At 46.0% G+C, this 26,902-nt stretch overlaps 2 protein-coding genes across 6 annotated transcripts in view; both read right to left on the minus strand.

The window, feature by feature from the left end:
• The window catches only part of ALG9 (ALG9 alpha-1,2-mannosyltransferase), a 118,781-nt gene extending 98,469 nt beyond the window's left edge, over positions 1 to 20,312 (minus strand). Inside the window, exons 1-8 of one of the 4 annotated variants that reach the window (XR_012155956.1) lie at positions 20,047 to 20,219; positions 18,428 to 18,566; positions 18,089 to 18,223; positions 16,754 to 16,824; positions 10,827 to 10,915; positions 9,517 to 9,652; positions 8,867 to 8,954; positions 7,854 to 7,959 (exon numbers count right to left, since the gene is read on the minus strand). Coding sequence is in view for 3 of the 4 variants with exons in the window: in XM_073321219.1 (XP_073177320.1) it covers positions 7,854 to 7,959; positions 8,867 to 8,954; positions 9,517 to 9,652; positions 10,827 to 10,915; positions 16,754 to 16,824; positions 18,089 to 18,223; positions 18,428 to 18,566; positions 20,047 to 20,150 (868 nt within the window). In the remaining variant the exon portion in view is untranslated. Of the gene's footprint in view, positions 1 to 7,853; positions 7,960 to 8,866; positions 8,955 to 9,516; positions 9,653 to 10,826; positions 10,916 to 16,753; positions 16,825 to 18,088; positions 18,224 to 18,427; positions 18,567 to 20,046 lie in introns of all 4 variants that reach the window. The other 3 variants (XM_073321219.1, XM_073321218.1, XM_073321220.1) reach the window with 3 other exon arrangements.
• Positions 20,313 to 21,067: 755 nt separating this feature from the next.
• FDXACB1 (ferredoxin-fold anticodon binding domain containing 1) lies at positions 21,068 to 26,895 on the minus strand. 2 transcript variants are annotated; one of them, XM_073320882.1, is made up of 7 exons: positions 26,841 to 26,895; positions 26,143 to 26,329; positions 25,073 to 25,229; positions 24,635 to 24,838; positions 23,984 to 24,142; positions 22,953 to 23,155; positions 21,068 to 21,687 (listed from the first exon to the last, which is right to left on the minus strand). In XM_073320882.1, the coding sequence occupies exons 2-7, from the start codon at positions 26,315 to 26,317 to the stop codon at positions 21,539 to 21,541; spliced, it is 1,047 nt and encodes a 348-aa protein (XP_073176983.1). In that variant the 5' UTR covers positions 26,318 to 26,329; positions 26,841 to 26,895; the 3' UTR covers positions 21,068 to 21,538. The 2 variants fall into 2 exon arrangements, with proteins under 2 accessions (XP_073176983.1, XP_073176982.1); XM_073320881.1 differs by lacking the exon at positions 21,068 to 21,687 and having other exon boundaries at positions 21,744 to 23,155.
• Positions 26,896 to 26,902: the final 7 nt, after the last annotated feature.

Here is a 26,902-nt window from a genome sequence, read left to right on the forward strand (position 1 = left end):
CAGAGTGCCAAGTATTACATCGCTATCTCCATACAAGTAACTTCATTGTTTTTGCCTTTGGGGATTAACCAAAAACATACACACAACATATTGTCTCTTCCTTTCCTCTTAATAACAGTTAATCCTCAATGTTATACCCACTGCCTGCTGTTCATGAATCCATGGGACATTCTAACTATCAGCCCCAAAAGAATGGGCACCTCTCAAAATGCAAAGGCACAGCACTGCTGCAACGACACAGGACAGCCATCATCCCACTCTGAAAACCTATGCGATGAGAAAGTGGCATCTAGAACTGACAACGTCAAGAGATTCTGCTTCTCCAAACCAGCACCCACTGCAGCAGAGAAGCTCCTCAAGCGAGAGGCAGCTACAGAAGCCCTGGATGTTAAGATACTGTTACTGCCTGGAGCGATGCTGTCTCACAGGCTGCCAGAGCTATAAAACTTCTTACAAACAAACAAGAGAAAAGAGCTTGCATTCACACTTTATCCACCCGGGACACCTGCTGTAAAATTCATCTACCTGCTAGTTACACACATCTTCAGTCTCTAAAGTTTCCCTGTGTCGATTTGTTTTTCCTACAGTTTAGCTTTAATGGGAGGACACAAACATTTGTTCAGTAAACAGTTCAACCCCTCCTACTGCCATGACACATGGTTGGTTGCAAGCTTGAAAGGATGCAAACTGACAAAAATTCCAGTCCGACTTCTCATTCGTTTGTACTCTTAATTCAAGATGCTTAAAATCCTGAACAGTGGGGAATGCCAGCTCCTCTCTGCACGTTTGCCACCTTCTTGGTATGATTAGCACAATCAATCAGTAAATGACATGCGGGGGCTTTAATCAATGCACTGTTGTGACATGTGTCACAGGCGGTGGCAATTTCCTGCAATCAGAGCCACTTAAAAAGGGTCTGTGTTGAAATTAATCAGACAACGGAAAAGCAGCAAGGAAAACCTGACACCTCTGCAGCTTGTACAACTTAATGTATTGTAGTGTTTTTTCTTTTTTAAATGAGAGAGATCATCAGAAATTCAACTTCAGTCCCCACCCACCCACATCACCACCTTCGAAGTCTCAGGTGAGTATAATTCTCAGCCTGCTGCCAAAGCCCAAACACGGGACACAGAATGTGACGAAGACCCAAAAGGATGAGTGCACAATAATTATCCATACAGTAAATTTGCAATCGCTGTGGGATTTGTTCCTCCAGTGTCAATAACCCTTTCCATGACCTCTGTTTTATGATTCTTTATTTCTGATGTCTATAATTTTGAATAACCCAAGTGAAAGGGACACCAAATGTGTGCAGAATGTAGGTAACTTTGAGACTATAATGAGTGCCCGCCTTGGAAATCCGGGACATTTGAGAGCTATGTACATAAGAGAAAAGCCTATAACATGGAGGGGAATTAAATGTAAACAATATTATTTGTATTACTGTAGCTCCTAGGAGCCCTAGTCATAAGACCAGAATCTCATTGTGCGAGGCGCTGTACAGAGACAGAACAAAAACACAATCCCTGCTCCAAAAAGCTTCCAATCTCAGTACAAGAACAAGACTTAAGCTGTGTTGTTTACGTCCTACTGCTCTGAACTGTGGATATAGCTGAAGCCTGTTAGTTAACATTCAGGTAACACATTGCAATGTGCCTCAGTTTCTCCACAGGTAAAATGGGGATAACAACTTACTTTCTTTGCAAAGCGCTTTGCGATCTACTGATGAAAACAGATATATGGGAGCTAGGTATTAATTATTAACTGAAATGATTACACCTTGTGAGAGGGAAACCTAAAGGGAAACTCTCAGATTTCAAAGGGGAACACCCAAATTTAGAAAACGTGGGAAGAAGAAACACTCGGATACTCAGAGTGGTGAATGGACTCCCTGTGGGAGAACTCTCTATGTAAACAAGGGTTCGGTTTCTTCCCAGCCCAGCAGCTACTGGATTCTGTACTGCAGTCGCAATGCTGATGTGGAAGGAGTTGTGACATACCAAACTCAGGGCCAATTCAGTGTTGGATGGAGCATCAGGGGCATGGGCAAGCAAGGTGGAAGGAAATCCCCTCTCGAAACACACCTTTTCGCTGCAAGGGGGTTGTGTGCCTCTCCAGTGACCTGGCATATCAGTGGCCAACATTGCAGCAGTCTCCCCTCCTGGGATCTGTTTAATAACCCACTTTAGCACACCCACTATCTCCCAGGAAACCCAGTCCCCACCTGTCCATGCCTTCCCCTCTGGCTTCATTTATCCATCTGTACCAAAACCTATGAACTGTCTTTTAGGTGTCCACAGCCCACCTGCCAGGGCAATGTTATCCCTCATACTCAGAGTTCTTCCTCTAGGTCACAGGGGTTCAGGCAATTGTCAGCCTTTCACGGGCCATTGCCTGAAAAAAAAACCTAACAGCCGCCTGTAGCTATTTCCAATGGCGAGATGCCTTGTTCTACTCAGGTCTCTCCCCATACCTGAGGAGGACAGGACCTGCCTATTACATCCTGTTTTTCCCTTACCACAAGGCCTTGCTTTAGACCACAGTCACAGGATCTGGGGGAAAACCAGGGTCAGATGAGAGCTGGGACTAGACTCCTCTTAGAAAGGCACAGCCACCGCATGACAGACTCCAATGACAACGCAGAAGACAAATGGCCTGGAGCAGTGCTTTGATGCAGAGGCCCTTTCCCAAAGTTTGCTGCAGCGTGACTGAACTGCCTCTTAAGGACTAAGAGCTGGAGCCTTTTCTCCTTGTCCAAAGGCAAATTTACTGCTGTGCCTCAGAAGAAAAAAAGCCAAATCAGGCAGGAATAATGCGTCACATGGGCTAGTTAAGTGACCCGCTGATGCAAGGTTTTATGTAGAAAACACAAGCTTGAGGCATGGTCGCTGTGTTGACTCAAGCGTTCAGACACGTTCAGTCTCTCTGCCTCCCAGTGCAAAATGCCTTTATTTTTGTCATTCACAAAGTGACTTGAGACACGACAGCAATGAAAAGAACACCACACACAAGGAGAAATCCTGCCACTGTTGGAGTTCTTCGGGGATGGGGGAACTATCCTTCCACAGAGCAGTGGGAATAAGCTTCCCCAGCGTGACATTCGTAAGATAAAGGACTAAAAGGGATCTCCCAAGTCATTCAAGCAGAAACAGAAGAATAAACCATGCAAATCATATGGACTCATTGTGCCACGTCAAGTTTAACAGTGGTGGATTAAGGGAGAAAAGCAGCTGCAAGTGGTGGAAACAGAGCAGTGCAGTATTTACAGTAGGGACCACTGATGTAGCAGGCTGCATATAAGAACCCACAAGAGTGATTACTAAGCATTCCAGAGCCAGAAAACATTCAGCCTTGTGTTCTACTTCAGGGGCTGTTACAACCTTTAAACTCAATGAGCCAGATAAAATAGATTCTTATTATTATTATTTATTTGTACTACCGTAGCACAGAAGAGTCCTAGCCATGGATCACAATCCCATTGTGCTAAGTGCTATACAAACAGATGCAACTCCAGTGAATTCCCCAAATGCTTCCCAAGTGTAACCGCATTACAAGTCACAACCAACACTCATCACATAAATGGGACGGGCTCAGCAGACGAATCCACTGGGCCACGGTAACAAAGGAATAACTCTCATTGTTCTCTTTATTGCTCGGCTACTAGTTCTAATGATTTTCTCCAACTGCTCATCTTTTTAGAGCCTCAAGAATACGGATCAGTGATATCTGCATATGAGCCACTGTCCCCACGGACACAGAAATCTGACAGCTGACAGTGGACTATTCACTACAGTGAGTGCCTCCATCAGGGGGAAAATAATATCTAGAAAAGAGGGGAAAAAACGCTCTTCTTGCATGCAGGATCTCAGCTTGTAAGCAAGAAAGATATACCACCATGTCCAGATACCACTTTTATGGATATGGCATGAGAATCCAAATAGAATGGTTATGTCAATGTTCCCTGTCATCTGTGCCCACCCAGAGCGTAACAGCCTCTCCCTCACGTACGATGCACTAAAGAGGTGTAGCCTGTGATCACACTATCTGGGAGGAAACCAGACTCAGAGAACTGAACCTAGACCCCTCACAGGGTATGTCTACACTGCAATTCATGACCTGTGTCAGCTGACTCAGGCTCACGGGGCTCAGGTTGTGGGGGTATACAACTGCAGCATAGACACTAGGCTCAGGCTTGAGGCTAAGCTCTGGGACCCTGCAAGCGGGGAGATTCCCAGAACCTGGGCTCCAGCCCAAGCCCAAACGTCTACACTGTAATTTTACAGCCCAAGCCCTGTGAGCCCAAGTCAGCTGATTCAGGCCACCCATGGGTGTTTAATTCCAGTGTAGACATACCTTTAAAGGCCCAGCCACCTCATGACAGACTCCAGTGATATCAGTAAAGGGAACGCAGGGGTTGATGGGCCAGGAACAGTGCTTTAATCCTGGCACTGAAGATGGTGCAACCTGGTGCTTCGTCAGCTCCCAGATTTTTATCCCGTTTCCATGAAAGCTGGGACGGCATTCCAAAGCCAACAGAACCTGCCTGGCCTTTTCATCCCCCTGGGTGGTAAGACTTTTCCTTACAAACAAACAGTATACAGCTCTCTAAACATATAGCATTATGGCATATAGCCTCCTGCCCACACAGCATTCAGCAGACATTTCACTGAGGCTCTTTTATTAGTACGAAGATGTTATACGAATGTCACTGTGCACAAATACGTTAGAACGGATTGGTTCCCAGAGGACACCAGAAATAGCTCACACACCAGCATAGAAAGGTCAGGGATGAGCCCAAGCCAAACCAAACCCCATCAGAAAAGTGTCTGAAGTTTCCATTACATAGGAGTCACTGCAATACATTTCAGATCGCTACTGCAGAGAACAAGGTCCCTGGCAAGGGCAACACTTGCCCTGTTGTACCACTAGAGACCAATCACTGTGCTGCCCCACCCAGAAATGCCCTTCTATCTGAGTGATACTCCTGAGACCCGCCAGAAGTTGCCAGAGGCAAAGATGGCATTAGAAACTATTCACTGCCGCAGTCTGGCCTAAGCATTATCAGACGTGCAGCGGGCTCTGTCTGAGAAGGGCAACAAGGAGATCTTGCTGCTTCCTCAGACACCCCCCCAGTCTCCTGTAGTCAGGCTATTTAACTGCAGCCCCTGTAAGCAGCCTCTTTAATGATCCCTCATTTGAACTGATTTTAACTCCCCCACAAAAAGCTCTTCCTTCATTTCTAATAGCACAAGGTCAGCTGGGAGCCAGGAGCCCCCATATGAGGAACATAGGAATTGCCAGACTGGATCAAATCCCACCTCCATCTAGCCCAGTATCCTGTCTCTGACAGTGGTTAGCACCGGATGCTTCAGAGGAAGGTGTAAGAACCCCTCTGATAGGCAGGTGTGGGGTAATCTGCCCCAAGCCTCAAATAGGTCTCAAATAGAGATCGGCCTAAAACCTGAAGCAGAAAGTTTTATTACCCTTCCAAATTTATCAATAATTTTGACAACTTGGGATGTTCTTGATGTCCAGTTCCTTTTTGAATTGTGCTAAGCTATAGGCCTCAAGAACCTCCTGGGTCAATCAGCTCCGCAGTCTAATTGCACCTCGTGTGAAAAAAATTTGCTTTGATCCATTTTGAATTTTTAACCCCTGAACGAAATTCTAGTCCCATCTCTGCCACTGACTTCCTTTGCGATCTTGGGCAAATCACTTTCCCTATTCTGTGCCTCAGCTTTCTGAGCTGGATTCTTATAGTACCAGCCTCAAAGGAAATAGGGGGGAATAGGTGTTATAAGCTCCATGAAGAGCTCTAAAGATAAAAAGAGATATATCGGGCTAAACATTATTATTGCTCCCCTTTCAGAGTCAATGTCTGCCACTTGTCAGGAGCAATTTTTCACCCCCATTCACATGTCTGAGAGAAACAAACAAAGATCAAGAGTAACTCATACAAAGCCAAAGCCCATCCTAACTCCAGCAAGACTGTCATAACAAACAGCAGCATGCAGAATTAATTAACCTTTATGTCTTTCTCCAGATTCCTGCAAATGCCCTTCTGGTAACCTCTCTTCTGTTGCATGCCAGCAAAGCTCAGGTCATGCACTGTCACAGAAGCGAGGAGATCCCCAAGACACAGTGTGGAACCAAAGAGTCTGTGAAGAACCTATGAGAAGTGAAAGGGCTCGGGGCTGTGCTCTCAGTTACATGCTGGGCTCCGCACCCTGTCTGGGTGAGACTGGAACAGCCACAAACAGGATTAAAGATGACAAACAGACTCACACAGCACGCTCTTGCTTTGGTTTAAGAGTGTAACCAATATTACTCAGACAGAGGATGAGTCACACAACCACTTTGGTACAACCACCCACTTTGAATAACGCTCATAAAACATGTGGAGGAAAACATAACTGTACCTTGGGGAGAACCTGAAATTTACAAAATTAGGCACACATGAAATACGATGTAGTCACATTGGATCTCAAACAGGTTTGCTGCTAAGAGTTCTCTGCTGTGAAGTGTAGGCTGCTGAGACATCCCGTGATGTGTTTGTGGTGCACCAGAACTTCAAAGCTAGAAACTCATCCAAAGCAACTTAGCTTAGCATTCAGCAAAACAAACAGAAAATATACAAATGTGGGTGAAAAAAAAAGGAGTACTTGTGGCACCTTAGAGACTAACAAATTTATTTGAGCATGAGCTTTTGTGAGCTACAGCTCACTTCATCGGATGCATACCATGGAAGCTGCAGAAGACATTATATACACACAGGTTTCAGAGTAACAGCCGTGTTAGTCTGTATTCGCAAAAAGAAAAGGAGTACTTGTGGCACCTTAGAGACTAACCAATTTATTTGAGCATAAGTTTTCGTGAGCTACAGCTCACTTCATCGGATGCATACTTGCATCACTTTAGATCTAAAGTTCTAAGTGAGCTGTAGCTCACGAAAGCTTATGCTCAAATAAATTGGTTAGTCTCTAAGGTGCCACAAGTACTCCTTTTCTTTTTGTATATACACACAGAGACCATGAAACAATATCTCCTCCCACCCCACTGTCCTGCTGGTAATAGCTTATCTAAAGTGATCATCAAGTTGGGCCATTTCCAGCACAAATCCAGGTTCTCTCACCCTCCGCCCCCCCACACACAAACTCACTCTTCTGCTGGTAATAGCCCATCCAAAGTGACAACTCTCTTCACAATGTGTATGATAATCAAGGTGGGCCATTCCCTGCACAAATCCAGGTGGGAAATGGCCCACCTTGATTATCATATACATTGTGAAGAGAGTTGTCACTTTGGATGGGCTATTACCAGCAGAAGAGTGAGTTTGTGGGGGGGGGGAGGCGGAGGGTGAGAAAACCTGGATTTGTGCTGGAAATGGCCCAACTTGATGATCACTTTAGATAAGCTATTACCAGCAGGACAGTGGGGTGGGAGGAGGTATTGTTTCATGGTCTCTGTGTGTATATAATGTCTTCTGCAGTTTCCACGGCATGCATCCGATGAAGTGAGCTGTAGCTCACGAAAGCTCATGCTCAAATAAATTGGTTAGTCTCTAAGGTGCCACAAGTACTCCTTTTCTTTTTGCGAATACAGACTAACACGGCTGTTACTCTGAAACAAATGTGGGTGGTATTCCTGACTCAAGAGAGACATCAAGTGGCAATAGACAGGAACTGCCTCACTGGTGAGCTCAAAAGCAAAAGCCGAAAGCATGTCTTTGCAGTCAGGCCAGATCACAAACGTGCAGGTTTGTCCCACAGAAATTTAAGGTGCCAGTTTTAAAACTTAACTACATCAAATGAGCCCTCACAGCACACCCCAATATTTTGTTATAATGCACTCACCATAAAGATCAGGTCCGTGAGGTGTGAAGACATTGTATAAAACAATGTTAAGAGGAGTGATTACCAGCTTCCCATAGTAATAGCTGTCAACAATCACAAGGGGAACCTGGAACAAAGCATTTAAAATTCATATAGCACTCGCAGCTTTGGCCAGAAATTCCAAATCAATGAGGGGCCGCCCAGTGTGCAGTGACACTGCCAAATTTCCATATTTGTGCCAAGGAATAAACAGCCTCCCAGCCCCCATGCTGCACGAATGCTAGGTATACGATGCCTGGCTCTAACTGACAGGGTCCCTACAAGACAGGCACAGCTATTCAGTGCTGCAGCTTCTTCCAGGAGCATAAAGGGTTTAGAGTCTACACCATACTTCGTTCATCATGCAGCAATGAACTGGAGATGCTGAGAGCAAAAGAGGAGTTTGGTTCCTAGTCCCCTGCCCCTTTGAGACTGGACAGTGAACAGCAAAGGCTTAGAGCAGCATCTCATTAACCACACTAGCCTTTAGGGCAGAGCATTCAGCAGCAGCAGCCAGCATTGGCATGTGTTGTTTTGGGCAGCGGGATACATGTTTTTTCCATCCCTCTGGGAATCAGGTAACAAGTACCATACCTGGCAGGATGCCCCTGCTCTGCACCCTCTGTACAGGTACTAGAGACTGATTTTCAAGTTCTGATTAAGATGGATTCAGCTAGAGACTGGAGGAAGAACAAGCAGAGAATACAAGCCCTCTGGGAGCAGCAAAGGGAGGTCAGTCCTCTGCAGGAGAGGCAGAGCAAGGGGATCATTGCATGGAAGCTACACAACTTCTCTGCCTTTGAAATCACCTGTAAGAATGAGGGGAGTGAGCCAGGAACAGAGAGTGAGGATATTGAGCTCAGGGAGATTCTTGTTAATAAGAACCTCAGCAGACACTGGGCAAGTCCTCTGAAAGGGCTCTCCCTGCAAACGAGCCCTGGCTCTGTTACAACCCCAGCCCAGCTCCTCCGTTGTGCTTTATTACAGCAACTTACCAAAAACAGGATCAGGGCCACCAGACACCAGTTCAGGAAGCTCTTCCACCTCCGCTTTATTATCAGCAAGTCAATGGCAATAGGTATCCTGGAAAAGACAACATCTGCGTCAGGGACCCTCTTCAATCTAGTAATCACCTGCCTGCCTCACCTTGAGAATCCTTGTCCCTTCCTCCCCCCAGGTCCAGGAAGACAGTTAATGGGGGTGGGGGGCAGAGGAGAACTCTCTCCCCTCAGTCTCAAGCCAGGAACCAACTTCCTGCCAGTCCTTCATCAAACTGTTCCTTTTTCCAAGGGGAATAATTCAGCAAATCTAACAAGACATCTTTGAGAGGACTGTTGGCAGCAGGGATCAAACCTGACACCTCTGGATATTAAAGCACAATCCTTGATTACCTAAGCTAAAAACCCCGGCTGTGTTAGCCCAGTCCGTGGCAAACACATTAACCTCTGTATGTGGCCCAGTCACCAACCCAGCACTACACTGAAAGCATGTGGGTTATACAAATACCACCTAGACTCTGGGTAACGTGTACCACATGGAGGCAGGGTTTTCCTAATGATGCCACAGCCTCCCAGCCAGAGAGCTGAGCACTCAGCCTTGAAAAGCACAGAACCTCAGTCGGGCCTCTGAGTTTTCCTCTCCTTACCCAAGAGCTGCACTGAAGGGCCAACCCACAATGGCTCCAGCTGCCACACCCAACACGGCTATAGAGGTCTTATCCATATACCAGCCAGTCATAGCAACCACTGTGGTGTACATACAGAAACTGCTGGGGAGGAAGGCTACAAAGCAAAGAAAGAAAGAGGTCAGCTAAACTTTCACATAGGTAAAATACTGCATAGGGTCAACCTAAGGCTCTGTAACAGGCAGAGTACAGTCTGCTATAAACACTGGGAATGAAATCCTGGCCACACTGAAGCCAATGGCAAAATTCCCACTGATTTCAACAGAGCCAGATTTCACACCGGAAGTCCTCCAGTTAAGAGCCTCTATTCTGCCAAGATTAAGCCCAGAAATATTTCCTCCAAGTACTACAGTCCCTTTGCTCATAACCTTCCATGTTCCACAGTGGCAGTCCAGCCAGAAGGCCAGCATTTGCAGATGTATAATTACCCATAACACTTGCTCTATCATCTGTGTCCTCATCTGGGGTGGACTGGGCACAGTCCTCGAGAAACCAAGTGGGATTATGGGGAAATAAACAGGGAACGAACGAGAACTACATGAATAGTGATGGAAAGGGCCTTCTAGCAGTCACTGTAAACAAAGGCAGTGCAGAATAGGAGATCTCAGACATCGTCTGGCTGTCACACCTCCCCTCCTTCTGAGGCCACGTCAGCACAACTGCAAGAAACCATTGCTTGAAATGACTTCCAGTTGCCACCCTTGCACAAAGTGTCCCTTCACATGCACACAATACCCACCCTAGGTGTTTTACAAACCTGGGTTGCAGTGGTTGGCTTGGCAGAGACCATTCAAATGGTGGGGGTACATTAAGGCACATAAAAATGACAGCCTAATGCAAGATGACACCTTTTCTCCCCCTGGTTAAAACTGGGCCACTGGCCCATGCAGAAATGTCAAAAACACTTAAGGAAAATAGTCCCAGAATGACTAAGACCCAGTCTGAGAGAAAAGGGGTTTGAAAGGCATGGCTCACTACACTGAGACTGGGGTCTGCAGCAGAAACAAATACAGCCAGGGAGGAAGATAAAGGAAAGAAGCGAGTGGTACACATCTGGGACAACAGCTGCTCTTTGGCCAGATTTTTTTTATTAGAAACGTCTGCAGCAGGAGAGCAAGGGATTATCCATGTCAAGCACTGGGCATTGAGTTCTTATGGGAACATTTTAAGGTAACGCTTTAAAAACCCTGCAGTTGAGCTTTTCCCCTCCTGACCCACCCGTGCACTCCTGAGAGTGGGTCACCCCTGCACTGGCTGCTGAGCAAGCTTACCTGCAGCTGAGCAAAACATCCCAGCGCCGAGAACTAAGAAGGCCAGCATCAGCCGGCTCACATGCAGCCCAAATTTCTTACACACGGCCCTAGGGAAGCAGAGAGAAAATCAGACATAGCGCCATGGAAACATCTCCTGCGTACAAAAGAAAAAACACTGCACAAATCAATAGCTACTGCATGCAGAGCTAAAAGCAGCTCTTGGCAACCACGTGCTGGAGAGCTCTCGCTCCTCAGCCCCTAGAGACAAATGGACGGAGGGAGAATGGATACTCTGAACCCATCTACACTTGGATTTCAGCCCCCTGCATAGCTACGCCAGTGCAAACCCCTACTGTAGGGACAGTTTGCACCAGAGTAAGTTGCACTGGTGTGAATCATCGGAAGATAGGAATTGCCAGACTTGGTCAGACCTGTGGCCCATTCAGTTCAGTATTCTGTCTCCAGGTGTGCTTCACCAGCGTACGTAGTCTCTGCACTAAGGGTTTGCACTGGTGCAGCTACACCAGGAACTGCTACTCCAGAGCACACCAGGCCTCCGTTTTACCAGTCACAGTAGCACCATACTGTTAGGATATAGATATTCAGGCCTGTCTGTAAAGGCCTAGACTAAGAATTTAGGTGTATTCTTATCACTTGGCTAGTTAGAGGTATAAAAGAAAGAATCAAAATCACTACCAGCCAGTGTAAGGTCCTTCTCTTACTGTGACAGTCTGAGGCCCTGTTCTTAGGCTAAACCCTTTGGCTAAGCAACAGAGGCAGCCATAAGCTGGGAAGTGACCAGTCACCTCCTCATTCCAAACTTGTCACATTGAAATAAGGTGCTATTGGGCTGTTAGGAATACAATCCTGTCCTGATAATGCCTATCACCTCCAGAGTAAGGGAAGTGCCTAGAAGATGTAAAAGGAAACTTAATTTGATAGCATCCTGTCTGGCAAGAACTCACTTATCAATAGCTGGGATGTGAAATCCTCACTTCTGTATTGTTTTGTCATTATAGTTTCCACTTTGCTATTGTTTGTCTGTATAATCTTTGTCTGGTTCTGTGATTGTTCCTGTCTGCTGCATAATTAATTTTGCTGGGTGTAAACTAATTAAGGTGGTGGGATATAATTGGTTACATAATCATGTTACAATAGGTTAGGATTGGTTAGTTAGATTTCAGGAAAATGATTGGTTAAGGTATAGCTAAGCAGAACTCAAGTTTTACTATATAGTCTGCAGTCAATCAGGGAGTGGGAGTGGGTAGGGTGGTGGAAACAGGGAATGGAATCATGTTTGGCTAAGGGCAGAAATGGGAACAGAGACACAGGTGTAAGGCTCTGTGGTGTCAGAGCTGGGAAGGGGGATACTAAAGAAGAAAACTGGAATCATGCTTGCTGGAAGTTCACCCCAATAAACATCGAATTGTTTGCACCTTTGGACTTCAGGTATTGTTGCTCTCTGTTCATGTGAGAAGGACCAAGGAAGTAAGTGGGTGAAGGAATAAGCCCCCTAACATCTTGGTGCCGGTGACTCACTCTGATGCATCGCATCGGATAGGTGAGCGGCAGCCTGTAAGTCCCCCTCCCCAACAGTCCGCACAGCTGCTTGGAGGGGGTATAGCGAACTCTCGTAATGGTAGTTGCGGGTTCTGGCAAGCCAGGGTAAAGGATTTTTTGGATAAATGGATAAGGAAGAACCAGGGCCCATACCAGGTGCAGGGGCCACCCTGGGATGAGATTAAAAAGGAAATGGAGGAAGTGTTAGGGAACCCAGAGGGATGGGGGGTGGCTGAGGAGCCCACCCTCCTTGGTATATGGGTAGTGGAAGAAGGTCCCTGCCCATGAGGACTGAATTCCTTCCAGGAAAAGGAGGCACTTCAGTCCCCTTGTGAGAGGTTTGAAGTAAGGAAAGCATTATGGGAAGCTGCCAGGAATCTTTCAAGTTTGGTGCTGCTTCAGCAAGGGCTGCTGAAGGGTTGTAAATTAGTTAGCGGTAGTGAAAGATGATTTGGCACAACAGGATTTGAAGTCAAAAGCAGAGTTAACAGACCACCTTTAGAGACTGGGGCTGGGACTTGGTCCTGGGGGAGTGGAGAGGAAGAAGGGGAAGAAAAAAAAAGTTTCAAAGTGCAACCTGCCTTTTCACACTCTTGTTTTTCTGAAGTTTTAATGGAGGGTACTTTGAATACTTATGTGAGATGTCAAGAAGGAAGTTTTTGTTTAATGATAAAACCCAGTTATATAAATATAACTGTATGTGCAACTCTGTGCAGTCACATTGGATGGAAGCTTGGTAATTAAATTATCCAAGGGGGTCAGGTAGAGTGGCTACTACCACCACTATGCTTCTGTCCCCAGTTTTACAGCTATTCTGAGGGAAAATGGGCCCTTTGCCCACAGAAATGATCTATAAGGGACTGCTACAGGCAGCAGGAGGAGAGAGAATCTGAGCAAAATTATTTGACTATTGGGTAATGTAATCAAAATCACTAAAGGATGTAAGGGGTTTCTACTGGAACTTAACTTGGCTGCCTCTGGTTGGGTCTAGCTGTACAAGATGGAAGTGTAATCGGGGTACAGTTGTGTGAAAAAGAGTAATCACAGTGAAAGAAATGTTAGGCAAAAGAGAATTTTTGTGTGCGCGCACAGGTAAAAGAAAAGGAAAAGGGGAGGAATGATGGGAACACTAAGCCTTGGGGTGACTCGGGGGGGGGGGGATCAGATTGTTGCTTTAGTGGGTGTGCATGAAAACTCTGTGGGCATGGGAGGCAGTTACACCTTGTGTAAAATTAATAGGGCTAATATAATGTTATGGAGATTAAACTATATGGAAGGAATGTGCATTTTCCCAGGACATGTGGAGTGTCTATTGGAGAAGGGGTAAAAGAAATGCAAACAAAACATGGTACTTAATTAAAATCCTGTTAGGGCTCCAAAAGGGGCCACAATAGGTTGTGCTTTCTTTTTCAGATCTGTGTGTGATTTGAAGCAGGAGATGAAAGTGGAAAGTAATCAGAACTCTGGTGGAAGTAAAATGTTTCCCTTTTAAGACAGTGTCTGAGCTGCTAACAGCTTTGGATCCAGAAGCAAGCTAGTAAGCCTCTGTGTAAATGCAAATTACCTAGCTGATGGGCACAAAGGAGCTGCAAATAATTAATACATCTGGTCAGCAAACAAGCTACGAAAAGACTCAGATTATGGCCCTCCAGGAAAGGGAGGTGAAAAAACATGTCAAGCCTGAAAATAAGGGGGACAGGTTAACCTTAAGGGGGGAGAGTGGGGGTGTGCAGTGCTAAAATCTGAAGCTGTCTCTCAGCTATTACCTGAGAATAAACTTAATGCTTGGTACAGCAGAGAAACTATTGCAAACATGGTCTGTTGCACAAGAGGGGAAACTGAGGTACACCACTTCATGAATTTCATAAATGACCAGTGAGTGGGGTAATTCACTAGCCTGACTATAGAACAACATAAGGACAGCCTGGAGGTAATTCTTCTGGTTTTCCTGCAATTAGCAAGGAAATTTGTAAGAGAAAGAGGTGGTATTATTATTATTATTATGAAGCAATAATCTGTCCCCACCAGAGGGGTGGAAATTGTTTCTTTTGTTTTTCAGACACTCTACAAGCAAGCTGGCACCAGCAGGAAAAATAACCCAGAATACTATGGATCTGTGTTTTGTGTTTGTCTGTGGTGTTTGTCTTGTTGCTAGCATTGTTGTGTTTTAATGAACAAAAAACCTCATGACATGGGTGGGAGATGGCTTCAAAAGGCTGACCTTGGGGGGGAGGAGAGATGTGTGTGGGAATCCAAATGCTCAACTAGGAGGCCAGCACCTGTCTAATAGCTACCATGGTACCTGGAAATGGAATGGCAACTAAGGAGGTCCCCACAAGCCCTATGGAAATAATGAGAAGGGGAGGAGCTCACTGGGAATCAATGGAGGGGTGTGTAAAATAGTATAAATCAAAGGAAGATGTTTGGATGTGCCCCTCTCCTGTGACTATGGAGGAGCAGGATCAATGGCCTACGCAAGGGGTGGACAATTGAGTGTACTGTGTATAAGGTGTTTTGCTGGGAATGTACATATGACTGGGGGCACAATTACACCAGCCCATAACCAAACTACACACATCTACATGCTGCTATCTGGACTTTGGTGCACAAATGGATCTGTGAATCTTATTGCTGTGAATAATCAAACCAGGGCATACTGCCTGATTCCATACCAAGTGGTCAAGCTGGTTTGGACAATATCCCATTTCTCTGTGAATATTCAGTGGACTTATGATATGGACAAAAGCAAGCAAAACCTGCAGGGGCAGCTTGTTGCAACTGCCAGCAACTGGACACATCAGATCGTGACCCTGTCAAAGGAGGAGAGGCAGTGTTTTGGGCGTGTCTCGGACGTTGGACCATACTGCAGTGGTCAGGACTCGGTGTTGCTATGGATTTTGTATTGTTAACTGTACTTGTGTTACGTTGCATATGGAGATAACCTATAAGTAATAAGCCCTCCAAACCCTGCAGTGTACTAGACAACCCAGACCCAACCTTCTCGGGCCCACTCTAATGGGAAGTCTGGAACATTAATTGGAATAGGTATGGTATGTCCGTACGAGAGACTGTGCAGGGCACTATACTACACAAGGGGCAGTGGGATAAATGGAATATCGACACCTTCCACCTTGATGCCTGGCCCTATCAGGAAATGTGTCGCCATATGTCCTATGCTTTTCCAGGGATACCTGAGCAGGAGGATCCCAAAAGAAAAAAAAGGGATGGAGTGTTAGGATATAGATATTCAGGTCTGTCTGTAAAGGCCTAGACTAAGAATTTAGGTGTATTCTTATCACTTGGCTAGTTAGAGGTATAAAAGAAAGAATCAAAATCACTACCAGCCAGTGTAAGGTCCTTCTCTTACTGTGACAGTCTGAGGCCCTGTTCTTAGGCTAAACCCTTTGGCTAAGCAACAGAGGCAGCCATAAGCTGGGAAGTGACCAGTCACCTCTTCACATTCCAAACTTGTCACATTGAAATAAGGTGCTATTGGGCTGTTAGGAATACAATCCTGTCCTGATAATGCCTATCACCTCCAGAGAAAGGGAAGTGCCTAGAAGATGTAAAAGGAAACTTAATTTGATAGCATCCTGTCTGGCAAGAACTCACTTATCAATAGCTGGGATGTGAAATCCTCACTTCTGTATTGTTTTGTCATTATAGTTTCCACTTTGCTATTGTTTGTCTGTATAATCTTTGTCTGGTTCAGTGATCGTTCCTGTCTGCTGAAGTAAGTAGGTGAAGGAATAAGCCCCCTAACACATACCAAAGGCTGAAGTTTGCTTCCCAGAATCAGGAGCAGTGCCATGCTCATGGCTGCTGCCAATGGAGATGCCAAGTGGGACAACGATGGCTCGAAAAGAAGTGACAGGCAAAGACTTCCCACTTGGACCAGCTAATTGCATGTCCAGGCTAGTGCTTTATGAATCTGCAAACTCCACTGGAGTTAACCCTCATCTGGGATCAACAGAGCCTGGAGAGAGAGAACTTGGGGGTGCTACTGAATTTTGAAGCTATCCAGTGCATCCCAGCTGAAATCACCTACGTAAAATGAAGTCCGCTGTTTCCCCTCTTCGACACACCAAGTATAACTCAGCTCTGGCAATTCTGCTGATGTCAGTGGGAGAGCTGTGCACATAGCCTGAGCCAAATGCCAGAGTTAAGACTTACTCAGTGGACCTGAGCGCAGAATTTGGCCACAGTGGCAGGATTCTAACCAATGTTTTCCTAGGAATCTTTGCTGACTATGTATTTTGACAGATTTTAATGTGAAGCACTATAATCCACATGAGATATCTTTTCAGCCCTCATTGTCAGTGGCCATAACCATCCTTGTTATTCACACTGGGCTATTCCCTGAGCCAACAGCTTCGTCTACTCACTTATAAAAGTAAAGCTCACAAATGCAACTCAAGAAGGCCAAGAGACATCGCAGGAAATAAAAGACGAGAACCTAGGAGAAACATTCAGAGTTAGAAATGGAATTTATAAATGGAATTGAAGTGCCTGCTGGTATGTGAAAGGCTAATTCAAGATGGAATAACTACTGCCATGGTGAGAACCCCACAAAAGCTACTTTTTAAATGATGGCACCAAAGTCCACTCAATGCGCTGCCTGATCCCGCACCCACTGAGCTCAATGGCAAAGTTCCCACTGACTTGAAAGGCCCAGGATCTGGCCCTTTGACACTAAGTCCTTTATGGCAAAAAGGTGAAAAAGAAATGACTCCACTGAACTGGACCCTGAGTTAGCCTGCCCTCTCCTCTTTCAAGTCTTGAGAACCAAAGCTTTAACTGCAACATTACAAAGAGAAATTATCCCAAATATCCACCCAAATATCCATCCAGCTATCATGCACACACACAAGAGCATCTCGGTATTAAGGGGTGGAGCTATCCCTTGTGTGGCAGATAGGTACCCAAGCAACAACATGTTTGTTTAAATGCTTTTTCACTCTCTCATGTCTGCAGGTTATAATATGTTGTGTGAGAAGTGGAGCATGCTGATTTTTATATTTTGATTTTCAAAATTAAACCATTAAAAAAAGATTTAAAAACCATTGCAAAAGCACTACTGGATGAAACTTCCAGAGAGCATACAAATGAAATCAGCTCCATATCTTCCAGGAAGCTTAACAGCAGATTTGAGACTAAACCCCTTAAACCAGTGGTTCTCAAACTTTTGTACTGGTGACCCCTTTCACATAGCAAGCCTCTGAGTGAGACCCCCCCTTATAAATTAAGAACACTTTTTTATATATTTAACACTTTTATAAATGCTGGAGGCAAAGTGGGATTTGGGGTGGAGGCTGCCAGCTCATGACCCCCCCCATGTAATAACCTCGCGACCTCTTCAGGGGTCCTGACCCCCTGTTTGAGAACCCCTGCTTTAGACTGCTTTGAAAAGCTCAGTCATTATGTTTCATGTTCTCTGTGTGTGTGTATATATATATATATCTTCCTACTGTATTTTCCATTGCATGCATCTGATGAAGTGGGCTTTAGCCCAAAAAAGCTTATGCCCAAATAACTTTGATAGTCTCTAAGGTACCACAAGTACTCCTAGTTCTTGCTGCTGATACAGACTAACACGGCTACCACTCTGAAACCACACTAATTAACAATTTCAGTGCCCCTTGTGTCAAACAGTTGCTTTCTTTGATACAGACCAAAGGGCAGGTGATTTCTCACAAGCAAAGCTTTGACACACGATTTACCTTATTTGTCTGTAGAACTCTAGCATGGAATAAGGCTGGCAAGGCATGAAGCCATAGGTAAGCATAGGAGCGAATGGCATAGACTGGAGAGTATTCCCACGTCTGGAACCCTTTCCCATAGACGAGGTAGTGCATCTACAAATCCAAATTTAAAAAAAAAAACAGGTTAAAAGGAGGACACATGTTTGCTTTAGCCATTAGCAAACAATAGCGTAAGATAATTGATATGTTGAGGGCACAGATCAGCATGATGCAGCTCTAGGCAAATTTGTATCAAGAATCTGAGCAGACCAATTACAAAAGCCAAAATTCCTCTACTAGGAAGGAGAAGCCACTCACCGGTTCCCAGTAGTTAAATGTCTCATCACAATCTGAGATGTTACTCAAGAGGGCAGCGCAGAACCGGGCTGAGATCAGACACTTGAAAGCTGTGGATCCTTCAGGTGCCCAGACCTGCCCTGCTTTGTTCCCAGATGGCCTAATCAAGAGCAAAGAACTAGTGTCAGGAGGACTTACTGGAGTGGATGATATAAGGTAATAGGATAAAGAGCAGCAAGATGACACAGAGCAAAGAACCCAAGAGACTGGGAAATCCACACAGAAAGAGTTAAGACAATGAATATGTCTGTACTCCCTCTTCATTATCCTTAAAACACACTCCGAGTCAATCTTAGGCTACAGCTCTTTGCAGTCTCCTTTCAGATCCTTCTGCTCAGGGCATGCTAGGCGACCTTTTCATTACATTTAAATTCAAGTTGGTTTATCCATTTACACATCTAATAAATGTCACTTCTTAGACAGTTACTTGGCTCAACTGACCCTCACCCAACCTAGGACCCTTTAGAGACATTTTCCTCACTCTATTTTACGTACTTATGTGGCCCCACCACTGTTGTAGCTGAACTCACAATCTTGAATACATTTACCCTCACAACAAGCAGGAGAGTGTTCTTACCACCGTTTTACAGATGTGGAGGTGAGGCACAGAGGAACTAAGCGACTTGCCCAAGGCAGTCTGTGGCAGAGCAGGGCCTTGTACCCAGGTCTCCAGAGTCCCAGGCTAGTGCCCTAATCACTGGGCCATCCTTCCACCCCTTGAATCCCCATCCCAGCGCTTACCAGACCTAGCCCTGCTTAGGCTGTGAGGTTGGATGGCACCCTGGCACCAAGTGCTACAGCTACCTTTCTAACTACACTGAGGAAATGTACATGGCCCCAGGCTCCACTCTGTTTTTTTTTCATTCCTACTGTTATGCCTTACTACAGATCAAACCTAGTTCTGATATCAGTGAATCCATTCTATAGGGGTCCTTGTACTGCACCCACCATTGTGGCATCTCAGCACCTCTATGTCAAGCATATTCCAAACGAATGCATGCCAGATCAACTTCTACCCATTGGGTCCCTCTGCTCTAAGAGGCGGCTAGAGCTCGACTCTGGCGAAACCATCCTGCAATGTTCAACAAGTCTAGCTAAATGCCAGGCTCTGCTTGCAGAAACTGAGCCCTGGCGCATTCATGGAGCCAAACCCTTGCTAATGCCTAATAGTCCCAAGCTACACAGGGCCACCCCCACAAGGCTTGGAGACTGTCAGGCCCCTTCACAGGGAGACACGGTGGATGTAGTAACATTTGGTCCAACAGACTGTACCTCACCCACCTGGTCTCTCGTATATCCTGGGACCAGCATGGCTACACCACCATTGCATGGGTCCCCTCATGATTTCTTTATCAGGCAGCAGCAAGGCTAATGCGCGCTGTCTATATGCAGCTCACATGCCAGGTGGTAGGGTGACCGCTCTGCACCTGGTCCAGGCCATCCCCAGGGGGCCCCGGGCTCGGGGCCCCGGGCCCCGCTCCCCAGGGGGCCGGGCCGGGCCCTTGCACCCCGCGGGGACCACCTCACCAGCGCGCCCCGCACCCCGCTGGCCGGGCCCCAGCCGCCCGCCTGGCACCTACTCCGCCTTGGCCTCCTCCGGGCCCGGGCCCGGCCCTTCCTCTCGCGGCCGGACCGGGTCCCCGCCGCCTCCCCTCGACCGCTGCCGGGTCCCTTTGGCCGCCATGCCGAGCTCGGGCAGCAGCGCGCCGCGCCGCGCCGCGCTCCCCCCGCCGCTCGCGGGCGACGCACGGGCTGAGGCCGGCGGCCGCCATACTTAGTGCGGGCAGCCCCAGGCGCCGGCTGCAGCCGCCGCCGCCGCCGCCGCGCCCGGCCCGCCCGGGGACCCGCTGTGCTCAGCTGAGCCGGGCTTCGGTCCGCTCCCTGCAACGGGCACCGGGCGAGGGAGGCAGGCGGGGAAAAGCTCCCCGCTGTGCGCTGAGCGTGCAATTCTCACCGTGCAAGAGGGGTGTATAGGAGAGCGCCCCCCTGTGGGCCGAGCATGCAATTCTCATTGTGCAAAGCGGGAGTGCACAGCTGTATGCAATGTGCGCCATTTCTCTCCGTGCAAGGGAGGTGCATAGGAGAGCGCCCCGCTGTGCACTGAGCGTGCTAGTCTCACCCGGCAAGGAGGTGCATAGGCGAGCGTCCTGTTGTGTACTTCTCTCCATGCAACGGGGGGGAGGGGAGGGTTTATAGGAGAGCACCCTGCTGTGCAATTCTCATCATGCAACTGGGGGTGTAAAAGATGCCCCACTGTGCAATGGGTGTGTGCAAGTCTAACCCTGCAAGGGAGGGTTGTAAAAGTGAGTGCCCCACTATGCAATGTGATTGTGCAAGTCTAACCCTGCAAGGGGGTGTAAAAAGAGCACCCCTCTGTGCAGTGAGTTTTACCATGCAAGGGAGTGCACAGGAGCACACCCCACTGTGCACTAAGTGTACAACAGTCTGTGCTAGGGGAGGGGTGCAAAGAAGAGCACTCCATTAAGCTTGGAATTGAGTCTCCCCCTACGAGGGGTGTATGCAGAAGAATGCCTCCTAAGGGGGCCACCCCTCATATGAAATGGAAAAATCCTGGGAAGATCCAAAACCAGTTAAGGTTGTTTAGTGAGAACATTGTCCTTTATTACAATCCTTATGCTATGCACTATAGCATGATGCTACCAGTGCCAGATATACCATCCATACACAGCATGGTTTGTTACTCTTGTGTTATTTTCCTGTGGACTCCCAGTCTTGCCTTGCACCTGTTTTCAGTTTCTAAACTGTGAACAGAACTGTCAAACTAGAATCAAATAGGGTGTCATATTTCCAGCTCCTCCCTGCAGTGGCTACACCCATTAGAGACTCAAAAGATCCCACTTCAAAACCCATAATGTACCTCCCACTGCCTTGGATTAGGCAGCTTCTGCTGTATCCCTTCTATAGAAAGAGATGCCACAGATCTGAGGCATTCTTGGGTTCAGTTGGGTGTTGACTTCTTGTGGTGAGACCACTTAAGCCTCCATGACTTGACATAGAAATATGCTCAGACATTTTAAACCAGTAGTGGGCAATTGTTGAAGTTTTCCTGTTTCAAGTGTGCCTTATCAGAGAGGCCATCAATAAGTGCTTCCCGCTGAATATAATAAAACAACATTGGGCAGACTTGTCCAGAGAGTTAACAAACTCACCTTTGGCACAAATAAGCAGAATCACTTCCAACTCCACCTTTTTACAGGAACCTGTTAAAGAAAACACCCACTGAGATCTGACATTTCAACAGTCACATACAATCAGACAAGGGGAAGGCAGCTGAACTTTATTATTTTTTGAGAGCAGAATTAAAGGCAGGTATATAATATTTTAAATTAATCTGCACAGCCTTTATAAGAGGCATGATTTGGCTAGACATAATAGTAACACACAGTGTTAAGGGACCACACAACATGAAATCCAGGCTTCTCACAGGAAAGTGAATGAAGGGTGCTCTTGATGAAGGTCTGAAAACAGCATACAATGATCTACCTAAGAGTTATGTGCAAACATTGCTGTATCTTCTTTCTAAACTGCATCTGCATCTCTGCCACCTGCTGGCGAGTAAGAGCCTTGTCACAGGACTGGAAGGTTAGTCTGTAGCAGAGGCTGGTTTGTCCAGTCTGTGGATGCTGAAAGCTGTCAAGAAGCTGGATGGACATGACAGTTTCCTGCGACACACACCTGGCAATGGTGTGAAATGCAATTTCATCAAACTGTTCCCACTCAGGAACCCAGAAGCTGACATCATGCACATAGGAAGGTGGATGGAGTGAAAAGCTCTTGAAGGGTCCTAACTCTCCTCCAATAAACTGATTCAGGAAACGCTCATCTAAGGTCCACAACATTCGCCAGTCAGAAATTCCACAAATTTGCATGGCTAGCAGGTCAAGATTCACGGATGCAAACACAATGCTCAGTTCACTGTTTACTGTCCCCCAGGGAGCTGCTGATATGTCTCCTATGCAAGAGCCATTGGCTTTGGAGTCTGAAGTGTCAGTTTTCACACAGATGAAATATTGAGTTTTATCAAGCTGAGGCTCAGGCATGACTGAATCATTTAGTTCAATTGTTTTAGAGCTTTTTGCTTCCTGTACTGTGGAGTTCAATGTAAAACATGAAAGAGGTGGGAGCAGAGAACTTACAGTGTTTTTAATATTATCCATAAGCATCTGGATACAGCTGCCCTCTGTACCCTTATCAACTGCACATATAAAAAGAGTCTCATGAAAAACAGGCAGAGTGTGAGGAGAGATCAGACACTTCCTAAAGACAGGCCCAGTGAGAACATGCAGAGTCCCAGGGAGAAAGCTCAGCCTTCGTACCACATCCTGAACATAAACCAGATGGGAAGATCTAAGACGATAACGTTCTGAGAGCTGGTCTCCCTCCTGAGCCTTCATCCTGTCATATTGATCTATGTCCCTACAGAAATGAAGGCCAGGAAATAAGACACTTCTTGCTGTTCCCTTACCTGGAGGTTCAGAACTTGAATTTTGTTCTGTGTTGGGAATGATCCAAAAAGCGTTCGACTGAGAAACAGCACTTAGGTGTCCTTGGTGCAGCAGAGAAAGGGAATGGTCAACCCTTTGTAATGGGAAGGTTTGGCTGAGTTGAGCGATGAGCTTTTCATTAATAGTTCTTACAGGATGATCTGAATTGGTACCTAGGAAACCCCTATTAAAAACAAAACAACAGATTATAAAAATCACTGCACTTAGACTTGTAAAAACATTTTCCTCGGTTTATAATTTAAGACAAGTATGATGAATGACTTCTCCAAGTGATCCTTAATGTTAAGCTTGCTTTCAATAGCCACCTGGACAAGGAAAATCTTTAGTCATGGTGGCATAGTTATTACCAAGACATCTGCAGGACATAAGGGTTTGTGTTAAGAGTTGCAACTGAGGATTTGTTGCACTTCGGCTGGTGGAAGGGGGAGGACTTTCCTCACAAGTATCAGCTGACTTCCATTCACTATTAGCATTACAAGCTTATTTAAGGAGGCCAATCAACGTATGTTAGCTCTGGATCTTTTCCAGAATATGAACCAGTTTAGAGACAGATTAAAAACTTGGTTATAGTTTTTAATCCTAACTAGCCTTAGCAATATTAGCACAGACTAAGCCACCTACAGGGCTGCTCCCAAATCATTGCACAATTGCACTCTTCTACTCCTGTAGCTAGGAACAGTCTAACATCTTTGGCTAGCAAGTTATCCTCTCTCTTCTGAAGCCTTAAGCTAAGTGGACCATAAATATGAAACCAACATGTGAAAAACATTAAATGACCAAATTTGCTCTTTTTCCCTCTGAGAGGAAATGGAATTTGGAACGTTTAATAATTACCTGTCTCAGAAATGCAAACTGATCATTCATGCAAGATTGTGGATTAAGTTAGCAGTGGACTGAGCCATTTTCTGGCTTTGTTTAGTATCAGCCTGGCCCAAATGCAGCCTGGCGAATAAATCTACAATCAAACCAGATATTGGACTTGAACACTTACCTGTTCATTTTATCCACAAATATTTCTGGAACTTGGAAGGAAACCCACTTGCCCTCCAGTTCAGTCTGGCAGATCACAGGCCTGGGATGTGGAAATGGCAAGCTCCGAGTGAAGATGTGGTTTAATGCACCTTCTACAGAGAAGGATTTATCCTGACTCCTGGCAACACACACACAAATGCACCATCTGGTAAAGTAACTGATATTTCTGACTAATATTAAACACACAAAAGCAAGTAAGTGACACTGAATAACTAGTAAACTGATAAGACTGAGTCAGTATCATGTTGTCTACATTGCAGAAGGTCTAGGTACAACCTTTGTCTAAGCAAATAGACCAATCATAGAATGCAGACTCCTTCCATCCCCTTAATATTATTGGTTCCACTTGGAAACAGAAATGCTAATCCTGAGATTTAAGATACCATTTTTTCTGTAAGATACTCTCTCAAAAGGCAAGAATGTCAGTGTTTCTTACCCATCCTAGGAAGAGATGGAAAAGAAGTACATTGTACTTTTACAGAATGAAAAAAAATTAGAGGGGGTTTCCTCTCCACAAGATAATGCTCTGGACCCTGGTGTTGGGCACTATGGAAATACCTAGGAGCAGCATGAATATCAAGGACTTCCTTTTGCAGCATCTATAGGTTACCTGTAGCCAGTGCACTTATATCCATGAACATCCTCTGAGTTGAAGGGATGAACATCACTCAAGATAAATCCTGCTCCCGCTGCCATAGCCACGACTTGCCAGCTGTTGTGCCACTCTCTCATTGGCTGGTCAGCGGGCGTCCCTCCCTGACCTTTGCAAAGAGCCACATGGACCTCTCCCTTCTCTGTGAGCACGTCTGCGCAGCTAGAACAAGAACCAGCTGGTAATACTTTTGAAGGACACTTAGAAACAGAACAGTGACAGTAAAGTACATGGGGGAAAAGGGCCCTTTCTAAACAATGAATTTTAAACAGTCCTGGAAAATTGCTGTGAATTTAAGGCACTGGTTTCAGGAACCAGAATGCAGCTTCTAGAAAGTGGTTCAGCAGGCCACATGGTAGGAGATAAGTCTGTGCTACTTAATTTCACTTTACTCACCTACAGAAAAATTTCACAAGAAGCTCTCTATTCTTTGTTACCCCAGCTTTCCTCCCACAGTGAGGGAAATTGAAGTAAATGCAATCAAAATTTCTCTTTGCTGGCAAAAAATAGTCCTTCAGTTTGGTACAGTCCACACAAAAGCAAACTTCAACCCCTGCAACAGTAAAGAAAAGCATGAGAGCAGGGGACTTAAAATGACAGAATCTTCATTGAAAAGACAAGAATATATATATATATATATATATATATATATATATATGTATGTATGTAACAAAGTAGAAAGGGAGAGAGCGGGGTTGCGTTATTTTAATGGAGCTTTCAATCTGCCAAACAGCTTCTACTGTTGGTCATAAAGGTGGCAAGTGAAAAGGAAAAGCAAGTTCTTTTTTCAAAATCATAGACATTAAGAAAAGTCCTATATAGTCCCATTTAGTTCATCTCATGGAGGCCAATTCAGGATCGTTCCCCCATCATATTTTCTAGTGCTTTGCCCAATCCAGTTTTAAATATCACATGGCATTTTCTTTCTTCTTCCCTTACCCCCGCTGCAGGTGATGTCAAGAAGTTAAGCCCTCTTCTACTTCTACCGCTGCTGCTAAGGCTTTTTTGTTGTTTTCTTTAGTCTGATTCTGATTAGATTTGAAGGTACGAGTATTTGGAGGGTTCTTCACTCCTCTGAGGGAATTTCTCCAGAATCCCCCTCATTTCTTCTGGGGAAACGTTCTCTGATCTGAAATTGATATTTGGAGGAATATTTCAAGTGCCTTAATTGTTCCTACAAAACCATCTCCTGTTTTAGTAACTTTGTTCTTTCCCCAGAGGCCCTTTATCACTGTTATGATCGATAATATTGTTCAATGCAAGGATCTTGTTTCAATAGTTGCTAAAATGCATTTCCTGTGGAACGATTCCACAGCCTGATAAATTTCACTGTCTGGAAGAATTTCACTGTATTTCTTCTTTTCATAATTTTATCCACTCCCTCACTTACTCACCCAGACAGCTGTGGGGAATACTTAGCATTCAGCACAGTATGGCAAAGTGATTTCCTTTGGGGATTTCTTTACCTTTCCCTCTCAGATGCTGTATGTTATTTTTAGCAAGTGCCTGTCTGGAAACTCTCTCTTCACTCTCATAGCAAGTGGCGGTGATATGAGTCTCATGATCGCTGGCATCACACAAGGAGGCAGAGAAGGAGAAGTTTCCTTCCCCGACTAGAAGGAGTCGGCGGGTGGGTCTCATGGTATCAAAATCCTAAGAAGTAGGAAGACAGATCAGGGCCCCCTTGGGCTGTCACAGTTCCAGCCTCCAACAAGAAGCCTGGTAGCCCGATGCATTACAAGGGGCTGCCAAAGTGTGGGGGTTGAGGCTGAGCTTTTGGACCTACGTGAACGGTTCACTTGCCTCCCACTTTGGGGGAAAGGGCCTCCCCATTTCATCCCCACCCTCCCACGTAGAAAACAGACCTTAGACCTCTCCCCATCAAAAAAAAGGCCCCATCTGCACCATAGCCCACCCCACCGCAGCACCCGCCTGCCCCCCCGTTGGGAGGGGAGACCCCATCGCAGAGCCCGCGCAGGGAGAGCGGACACCCCTCTGGCCTACCCAGGGAGGGGAGACATCCCCACGGCCTGCCAGAGCCCAGGGCTCCAAGGGAGGGGGTGGGGCGGGCACCCTACATTGGAGACCCCCAACGAGCCCGAACCTCCCCCAGGGGCCCGTCCCGAGGCCTCTCAAAGGCCCCTCAGCCTACTGCCCCCCTCACCTATGCAGAGACCGTCACTCCCCTGGCCTGTCACTTCCGCGCGGTGATTTGCCTCACTTCCG

This window comes from Lepidochelys kempii, chromosome 22 (genome assembly GCF_965140265.1).
Source record: "Lepidochelys kempii isolate rLepKem1 chromosome 22, rLepKem1.hap2, whole genome shotgun sequence".
Classification (NCBI taxonomy): domain Eukaryota; kingdom Metazoa; phylum Chordata; order Testudines; family Cheloniidae; genus Lepidochelys; species Lepidochelys kempii.

Bases quoted from the DNA above. Each gene is read 5' to 3' on its own strand.
- FDXACB1 (XM_073320881.1), bottom strand. From the start codon at position 26,317: ATGAGACCCACCCGCCGACTCCTTCTAGTCGGGGAAGGAAACTTCTCC. The intron at 25,230-26,142 runs GTAAAGAAATCC...TTACTGTTGCAG, and splicing joins ACAGCATCTGAGAGGGAAAG to GGGTTGAAGTTTGCTTTTGT. The intron at 24,839-25,072 runs GTGAGTAAAGTG...TTCTTGTTCTAG, and splicing joins CTTGTGAAATTTTTCTGTAG to CTGCGCAGACGTGCTCACAG.